Below are 9,996 nucleotides of genomic sequence, written 5' to 3' on the forward strand. Positions count from 1 at the left end.
CTGCAAAGGCTTCTAAGTGATGTGGCTACATTAGTAAAGCAGTGGAACAATTTGAGTGAAGAGTTAATTTAACAGATAAAAAATTGATCCTTCAAAAACAAAAAAGCATCTAAAGGCTTAACATTACCAACTGGTACATGTGTGAATTAGAAAATTTTAAAGAGTATCATGCCACATAAATGAATAGGATAAACTGAAGGAAATTGTCACATTCCTGGCTATTTATCAATATGTAATATATTATTTGTTACTATTTCATCTGTGTATGCAGATTATTTTCTGTGTTCAGTCCAAAAGATACAAACACAATGAACAGGATGCCGAGTGTATAGGGAACTAAGGAATATTTCATTTTTTATCTAGCAAATGTTACAAAACTGAGCAGACACTTTATTAGACAACAATACATAAAATACTTACATGGACTGACACACAAATTGGCCTGATAGGGTTTAAGCAGATTTTGCTTCATATTCCCAGCACTCTTCTTTTCTGAAAGCTGTATATATGACTGACTGTACAGCTGCAGCCTGCGGTCACACTGGTAGATGCCCTTGAGCGAGAGGATTAATTCTGCCTGTCTGTACATGGCTAAAATTATTACTGCAGTGTGTGTGCATGTGTGTGTGACATGATTTCATTAGGTGGGCTGTCAAGTGTGGGAAGTGAACCTATTTTAGCAGAGAGTGCAAGAGCAGAGGAAGAGCAAAAAAGCTGGTTAGGCCACAGCTGGAGTACTGTGTCCAATTTTGGTATAGAAAGAATGTGGAGAAACTGGAAAGGATTTAGAGGTGAGCAACAAAGATGATGAAAGGGATGGAATGCAAGCCATACGAGCACATCATTACTCTCTCCTTGTGTCTGAGAGCATATCTGTTCGGGCTGTTGGACAATACCAACCTCCATGCATTCAATAATGGTAATAGGGAAATACCATGTGCAATTTCGGCTGGATAGCGGGGCCTTCTGCAGTGTGATTCCTTGGAGTGAATAGGACTCAAACACACCCATTCCAAAGAGCATATGCAATCTGATAACATACAATAAGAGCATAACGCAGCCCACAGGAAAATGTGATCTCTTAGTAACTAACCTGAAAAATGACAGACAGGACCAACTGACGTTTGTGGTGGTAGATGGTAAGCATCACAGACCACTCTTAAGGAATACAGCTATATAAGCCACTGATCTGATTGGAGCAGCATCAGAGTTTTATAGCTGCAATGAAAAAAGCAAAAGGGGGAGTCCTGTGGACAATGGAGACCATGTTAAAATCATATAGGGTTGTTTTCAAAGGTGACAGGTTCCTTGAAGGAAAGCTGCAACCAGAAGTAGACCCCACAGTGGAACACGTGCTTATCACAAAGCAAAATTCCAGTGGAAATATGTAATCCAGTACATAAGGAGCTCGAAAGTCTGCAGGCAGAGGTATCATTACACCTTTAGAGACCAGTTTAGCCTGGGTAAGCAGCTTGGTGGTGGTAAAGAAGCCATCTAAATAGACACAAAGCCATTAAATTGGGCATTTAAAAAAGTCCTATCCACTGCCCACAACTGATGACATTTTGTCAGAACTCTCCAAAGCCAGAATGTTTATGGTCTGTGATGTGAGGAACAGGTTTTGGTACATACATCTGGATAAAGAGTCCAGCATGCTGAGGGCCTTTGCCACATCATTTGGTTGCTACAGATGACTGTTCATGCCGATGAGCATAAGCCCAGCACCAGAGAAGACTCAAGCCAAGCACTGGAAGGACTGCCTGTGGAGAAAATAATTCCAGATGATATCCTTATTGTATGTGAAGGGAGCAATGATACAGAAGCTGACAGAGACCATGACAGAGAACTACAAGCTTTTCTAAAGCAATGCAGGGCCAAGAACATAAAACTCAGCCCAGACAAAATGCAATTCAAATAGCCTGAGGTGAAATATATTAGGCATCTACTCACAGCAGAAGGACTGAAAGCAGATTCCTACAAGATCAAGTCAGCCAGAGACCTGCCAGTTCTGACAGGGATGAAAGGGCTACAGCACTTCACAGGAATGATACATTTGCTGAGTAAATTTTGTCCACACCTGGCTGCAGCAGCAGAACCCATATGTCAGCTCACAAGGCAGGATGTTGAGTGGGACTAGGCAGGTTGCCAACAGCAAGCATTTGACACACTGATACAAAGGATAACAGATGTCCCTGTCCTGATGTAATACCAGGCAGGAGAGTCAGTGACACTCCACTGTGATGCATCAAGAAAGGACTGGGTGTAGCTCTCTTGCAGTTTATGCCAGGAGAGCCAAGTCAGAGACTGAACAGAGATATGTCCAAACCAGGACCATGTACGAGGGGGGACAAGCAGGGGCACAGCCCTCCCCCAGTTGCAGGGGCACAGAACTCCTCTGGCCCCGGGACCAGAGCAGGGAGAGTGACCTCCTCCAGCCCCAGGGCCACATCAGGGAAAACAAGCTCCTCTGACCCTGGGGCTATGGAGGGAGCTAACAGTTCCTCCAGCCCTGGGGCCAACGGCAGGGACACAGAACATGCTTGTCCAAAAGTGGTGAAATTTAAATTCCTTCATATGACACTGGTCCAAACAGAGAAGGAGCTTCTGGCTATGGTATTTAGAATGAAGCAATTCATAGAATCATAGAATATCAGGGTTGGAAGGGACCTCAGGAGGTCATCTAGTCCAACCCCCTGCTCAAAGCAGGACCAATCCCCAATTAAATCATCCCAGCCAGGGCTTTGTCAAGCCTGACCTTAAAAACTTCTAGGGAAGGAGATTCTACCACCTCCCTAGGTAACGCATTCCAGTGTTTCACCACCCTCCTAGTGAAAAAGTTTTTCCTAATATCCAACCTAAACCTCCCCCACTGCAACTTGAGACCATTACTCCTTGTCCTGTCCTCTTCTACCACTGAGAATAGTCTAGAACCATCCTCTCTGGAACCACTTCTCAGGTAGTTGAAAGCAGCTATCAAATCCCCCCTCATTCTTCTCTTCTGCAGACTAAACAATCCCAGTTCGCTCAGCCTCTCCTCATAAGTCATGTGTTCCAGACCCCTAATCATTTTTGTTGCCCTTCGCTGGACTCTCTCCAATTTTTCCACTCTTCTTGTAGTATGGGGCCCAAAACTGGACACAGTACTCCAGATGAGGCCTCACCAATGTCGAATAGAGGGGAACGATCACGTCCCTCGATCTGCTGGCTATGCCCCTACTTATACATCCCAAAATGCCATTGGCCTTCTTGGCAACAAGGGCACACTGTTGACTCATATCCAGCTTCTTGTCCACTGTAACCCCTAGGTCCTTTTCCACAGAACTGCTGCATAGCCATTTGGTCCCTAGTCTGTAGCGGTGCATGGGATTCTTCCGTCCTAGGTGCAGGACCCTGCACTTATCCTTGTTGAACCTCATCAGATTTCTTTTGGACCAATCCTCCAATTTGTCTAGGTCCCTCTGTATCCTATCCCTACCTGCCACCGTATCTACCACTCCTCCTAGTTTAGTATCATCCGCAAATTTGCTGAGAGTGCAATCCACACCATCCTCCAGATCATTTATGAAGATATTGAACAAAACTGGCCCCAGGACCGACCCTTGGGGCACTCCACTTGATACTGGCTGCCATCTAGACATGGAGCCATTGATAACTACCCATTGAGCCCGACAATCTAGCCAACTTTCTACCCACCTTATAGTGCATTCATCCAGCCCATACTTCTTTAACTTGCTGACAAGAATACTGTGGGAGACCGTGTCAAAAGCTTTGCTAAAGTCAAGAAACAATACATCCACTGCTTTCCCTTCATCCACAGAACCAGTAATCTCATCATAGAAGGTGATTAGATTAGTCAGGCATGACCTTCCCTTGGTGAATCCATGCTGACTGTTCCTGATCACTTTCCTCTCGTGTAAGTGCTTCAGGATTGATTCCTTGAGGACCTGCTCCATGATTTTTCCAGGGACTGAGGTGAGGATGACTGGCCTGTAGTTCCCAGGATCCTCCTCCTTCCCTTATTCCAATTCCATTAGTATACCTATGGCCACCCAGTAATAGTGCAATTAGACTACAAACCCATAGAGACAATCATGGCACAGACCCCTCTTAATGCTACAAAGAACTTGAAGTTCATGTTGATACACCTCCAGCGCTACCGTGAAGAGATCAGATATTGTCCAAGATGACTATTAATGTTAGCTGACACCCTGAGCAGGGCATATATACCCAGCATCAGCAAATGGCCATTCCTTGTCAGGGAAAAGGGTATTGGCAAAGATTTACATTTTGACAAAGAAACAGCTGGGGGTTCCCATCCACACAGACCTTCTGTCTCCTGAACCTCAGTTGCAGATGATTCTCAAAGAAGAGAAAAAAATAAAATGTAAGAAGGGAGAACAAAGGCCCCAAATCATCTTTCCCTTCATCTCTACTCATGGCATCAGCAACACTTGAAGGACAAAGGAAGCATCATTAGCCTGGGGAGGGATCCTGACTGAAAAAGTATCAGTTAGTAAGACTGCTCAAATATGTGGTGAGAGAGACCTTTGCTTTGAATTCACTCAGCTTGTTAAATTATGTATTAGTTGCATTTAGATGCATTACTTGTATTTACTTTCTTGTAACCAATTCTGACTTTTGTGCATCACTTGTAGTCACTTAAAATCTATCTGTGGTAGTTAATAAATGTGTTCTATTGTTTTATCTACAACAGTGTGTTTGGATTGAAGTGTTTGGAAAACTCCATTTGAGATAACAGGATTTGTGCATATCATTTTCTAGTAAGAAAATGACAAACTTTATATGAACTTGCATTGTCCAGGAGGGTGCTGGGCAGTACAACACACACATTTCTGGGGGAAAGTCTGGAACTGGGAATTTGCTGGTGTTACTCTGCAGAGTAATTCATGAGTGGCTGGCCATACCACTCATACAGTACAACTGGGAGTGACTTACATGCTGGAGGCTGTATGTGAGCAGATCAGGAGTGGTAGCTCTCATAAAAAAGCAGTGTAAAGGGCACCCCCGGTTGGAGAACTGAAGGGACACAGTTGTTCATTGGTCCAGATTGTACCCTGGGCAATGCCACCCTGCTAGTGTCATTCTGTGTCCAGAAGACAAAAGCCAAGTACTGATAGGAGCAAAATCATACTTCCAAATTAAAGAGGAGGCAAGTGAGCAGAATGGAACCATCATTTGAGCACATAGAGCTGTTGTCCCCACCTCATTACAAAAGGAGAACATGCAAAAAATACATGCCCTTGGGCACTGACAGCTGTCTTAGACGGACTCAAGAGTGTGTTTACTGGTCAGGAATGAATACACATCTCCATTCCTTAATGAAAGGGTGTGACACCTGCCAGTTCTGTGATAACCACCAGCAGAAAGAGACTCTTACCACTTGAGCTGCCCACCCAGCCATGGGAAAAAGGTAGAAGCAGACTTATTTACCTTCAATGAAAAGTGGCACTTGATTACAGTGGACTACTATTCAAATTTCTGGGAAGTCAATGCCCTGACTGATACAAGAAGCAAGTCAGTGATTGGCAAACTGAGGGCCAATTTTTTGTGAAATATGGTATTCTGGACACTGTATTCACGAACAATGGAGCCCAATTTGCCACAGAAGAATGCAAGGAATTTGCACACAAATGGGAGTTTGGGTCTCCTCTCGAACATACCTAAAGAGTAATGGTAAGGTGGAAACAGCTGAAAGACTGTTACACAAGGCTGTTTTTTCTAGTTCAGACTCCTTTTTAGCATTTTTGGCACACAGGAATAGCCCATCACAGGGATGCCAGAGTAGTCACTGATGGGACAAAGGACCATAACCCTGTTCCCAATGAGGGGAGACTTGCTGCAGCCAAAAGGATGGAGAGACTGTGAAAAGGAGATGTCTAATAATAAGAGAAAACAGGCACTAGGATACAACAAGTCAGCCAAGGACCTACTGGCTTTGGAGACAGGCACTCCTATAAAAATCCAGCCATTAGAGAGATGTGAGAAGGAATAGACTTAAGGTGTCGTGAGGGGTGCAGTGGCACCATGTCATAGAAGGGACACATGATCCAAAAGAAACTGGGAACACTTACAAGCCAGCAGCCACAACACCCAGAAAGAACCTACAGAGATATCACCACAAAAAACAGAGACAGAGAACTGTCTGGAGCCAAACTCCACAGGGAGGGAGGGACTCCACAGAGAGAGAGACTCTCAGACAGATGACAGAGAGACAGAGATAGGTCCTCCCAGGTTCCTCAACAGGCAACCACACCATCTCAAAGACCATCTGACCAGCTGCGTCTGTGGAAATTGTCAGCAGTAGAGCCCATCAAAATGTGTCCCTTAAAACTTTATTTGCACAGTAAATGCCTTTTAAACCAAAATTTACATTTTTGTACAAAGCTGCTATGTTGAAATTTTTCAAAGAATTTTAAAACAATTTTTTTTTGTTTCACACTGAAAAATGTAGCTTTGGAACGGGGGGGTTGGAGAGGTTCCCCACTTTCTCTCTTTTTTTAGAAAAAACATCCCTCTCTACTGGAAAAGGGGTGAGAGGAGATGCGGTATTAATTTAGATCATCGGTTCCCAAACTGGGGGGTGCGCCCCCCTGGCAGGGGGTGAAGAAATTCCAGGGGGGGGGGCGCGAGGCTGTGAAATTTACACAGAATTTAATGGAAAAAAAAATTATCAGCATAAAAAATTATTTATTTAATAGACCAACAGACAATAAATTATACATATTCTGTGTACATAATAATAACTATTCATAAAATTGTCCATTACAGGCCTATATTATTTAACTACAATAAAGTATTAACAGTCTTCTCATTTTTGGTTATGAATATAAGTAGACAAGAATAAAGGTATAACAAAGTACAATAATAATAAAAATACAACTATAAAAGTATATAACTGCAGTGTTTTCAAATTTCATACCATGAAATGCGAGTGTGTGTGTGTGTGTGTGTGTGTGTGTGTGTGTGTGTGTGTGTGTAAACAATATTTTGCTTTTCGACGTGTAGGAGTGCTGTTTCGGTTGGTGGGGAGGCCGAAGAACGATGTAGAAAGCAATGGAACTTCTTAAAACTTCCTAGCTTGCTCGCGAGAGTGTTCAAGATTGTTCTATCGTGGGAGTGGTTACCTCCACCACTCACCGCATAAGCCCGGCTAGTTGCCAGACTGGTGGTGGGGTATATATAGGGCAGCACGCATCCGCATGTAATAGTAGTAGTAGTAAATAAACATTCATAATAACTCAAATTAACTTGCGTCCGTTACTATTCACAAATCAGGAAAATTATTTATATAGATTTTTCTGTATTAGTATATTCTGGCTGTGATTAAGAAAAGGAAGTACAATGAAGACTACATTATGTATGGTTTCACCATCATGGAAAAAAACGGAATCGATCATCCTCAATGTGTAGTATGCCATACAGTTCTCAGCAATGATGCCTTGAGACCTAGTCATCTTGAGCGACACTTGACAAAGAACCACAGCGCTTTGAAAGAGAAACCAAAAGAGATTTTTGCTGCTAAACTTCAAAATTTAAAACGCATGAAGCTGGACACTACTGGAGCTTTTCATCAAGCCTCAGCCAAAGTGGTAGAAGCATCTTATGAACTGTCATTGCTCATCGCTAAAGCCAAGAAAGCGGACATAACAGGAGAAACTCTTGTGGAGCCTTGGTTGTTGAAAGCAACTGATATTGTGCTTGGTGCCGAAAGCAAGAAAAAAATATTGGAAATTTCGCTTTCTGACAATTCCATGAAACATCGCATCGATGACATGGCAAAAGATCTAAAACTTCAAGTTGTGGAGGCAGTGAAAGTTTCTCCTTTTTCCGCAATTCAGTGCAACGATACCACTGATTTCAGAGTAGCAGCCTTGTTAGTCTGTATTCACAAAAAGACAAGGAGTACTTGTGGCGTTAGTCTCTAAGATACCACTGATGTAGCACAATGCTGTCAGTTGCTCGTCTACATTCGATTCGATAATGATGGAACTGTGAAAGAAGAACTGCTTTTTTCGAAGGAATTGACGACCATATCAAAGGCTTCTGATGTTATGAAAACAGTTTCCAACTTTTTTTTTTTTTTTGAAGAAAATGGACTTTCCTGGGAAAAACTTGTTGGTGTATGAACAGATGATGCTCCAGTGATGCTTGGCTCTTGTTCTGGATTTGCGACATCAGTAAAAGAAAAAAATCCAGCTGTAACCACAACTCACTGTGTCATACACAGACAAGCGTTGGCTGCTAAAACCCTTTCAGATGACCTATGTGACTTGTTGAATTTGGCCATCAAAGTTGTCAATTTTGTGAACAGCACTTTTAATTCGAGATTTTTTGCAGTTCTTTGCACTGATTTGGGAGTGGATCATAAAATTATTTTGTTTCACATGGAGGTACGATGGCTTTCCAAAGGGAACATGCCTTCGAGATTATTCTAACTGAAAGATGAAGTGAAAATTTTCCTCAAGCAACAGAAAAAAGAAGAGTTATATCATGCGTTTACGGACCAAACGTTTCAACTTTCACTGGCATACCTGGTGGACATTTTCGAATCTTTGAACAATCTCTCAATTTGAAGCTGCAAGGAAACAACACTGCAAACTCTATAGCGCACCACGATGCCATCAAAGCATTTAAGGAAAAAATCAAGCTTTGGAAACATCGAATGCAAGCTCAGACACTAACTTTTTGTCTTTTCCAACATTTCATCACTTGCTGAAAATGAAAGTTTCCAAGAATTTGTAAAGAGGATGCAAAGAACAAAATTGTGTTTCATCTGGACTGCCTTGCTGACAAATTCTTTCACTATTTTCCAGACAACTTTTCCAGCAACCCTGTTCATAAATTAGCACGTAATCTGTTCAATGTTGATGCAATATTTCTGGCAATTAATTAACAAGAACAAGCACTCAAAATGAAATACGATTCAAGTATGAAAGATGTTTTCGAAAACTTAAGCCTGGAGAAATTTTGGATAAAATATTTCCCAATTTACGTGAAAGTTGGAGAAGAAGCGCTACATATTATTCTTCTGTTTTCATTGACGTACCTCTGTGAAAAAAGCTTTTCAAGTTCAGTCATAATAAAAATTAAACAAAAGAATCGATTGGATGTCAAAAATTATTTGCGTTGCGCACTTTCATCTTTCAAACCTAGGATTTCCCAACTCGTGAAGAAAATGCAGCATCATCCTTCACATTAAATTTGTTTTGTTTATGCTATTTCTTATTTTAAATTACATTGTTGTTAAATTTTTGTGCCAAGAAAAACTATGTGTTTATTTTTAATTTTAAGTTACGAATTGAATTTGTTAAAATGGGGGGTTGGATGATGGTAAAGGAGAGGCGGGAGGCATGAGGGTTTCGCGAAAATTAAAAAGGGGGCGGGATGCCAAAAAGTTTGGGAACCAATGATTTAGATGGAATAAATGGGCCCAAAGAGTCAAAGATATTGACATGGCCCTGTCCTTGTACAACATTTAAACAAGAGTCAGGGTTTGGTATACAGAGACTTCAGCCTATTTAGCACCATGGCAAACACACATTACACATCATTTTAACTTTTTATTAAAGATGCAGAAAAAGAAAAAAAACAGTTAAAGCATTTGGAATATAAACTATTAAATAAGGCTTTCATTTTAACCACATCGCTTTGTGACAAAGTGGGAATTTTTGTAATATTTTTATGATTCCCATGCATGCCTCAATTTCCCTCCATGCTTTGTATTGCTATGAATAAAAGCTGCTCTTGGAGCAGAGCAGGGGACCCAAGATGTTCTGTCACATAACTGTCTGGGCTGGTATGAATGGGTCCTTAAAGTACTGGTTGAAACCAACAGAAGGTCCTGAAAGACAATGGAAACTCCAATGGCTGGGACATTCACACAAATCAACTAACAGCCACGAGGAAGATTTCCCCCCACCCCTCTGAGGGAAGCAAAGAAAAGGCCCCAGTTGGAGAACAAAAGGGAAAGGTGTC

General features: G+C 41.8%; 1 protein-coding gene across 1 annotated transcript; it reads left to right on the forward strand.

The window, feature by feature from the left end:
* Positions 1-1,690: 1,690 nt before the first annotated feature.
* FAM200B (family with sequence similarity 200 member B) lies at positions 1,691-9,220 on the forward strand. Its single transcript, XM_073343204.2, is given in 4 exon segments — positions 1,691-1,795; positions 7,329-7,858; positions 7,940-8,579; positions 8,582-9,220. Coding segments are annotated over 4 exon segments (1,914 nt in total).
* The last annotated feature ends 776 nt before the right edge of the window (positions 9,221-9,996 follow it).

This window comes from Lepidochelys kempii, chromosome 4 (assembly GCF_965140285.1).
Source record: "Lepidochelys kempii isolate rLepKem1 chromosome 4, rLepKem1.hap1, whole genome shotgun sequence".
In the NCBI taxonomy this organism is placed as follows: Eukaryota; Metazoa; Chordata; order Testudines; family Cheloniidae; genus Lepidochelys; species Lepidochelys kempii.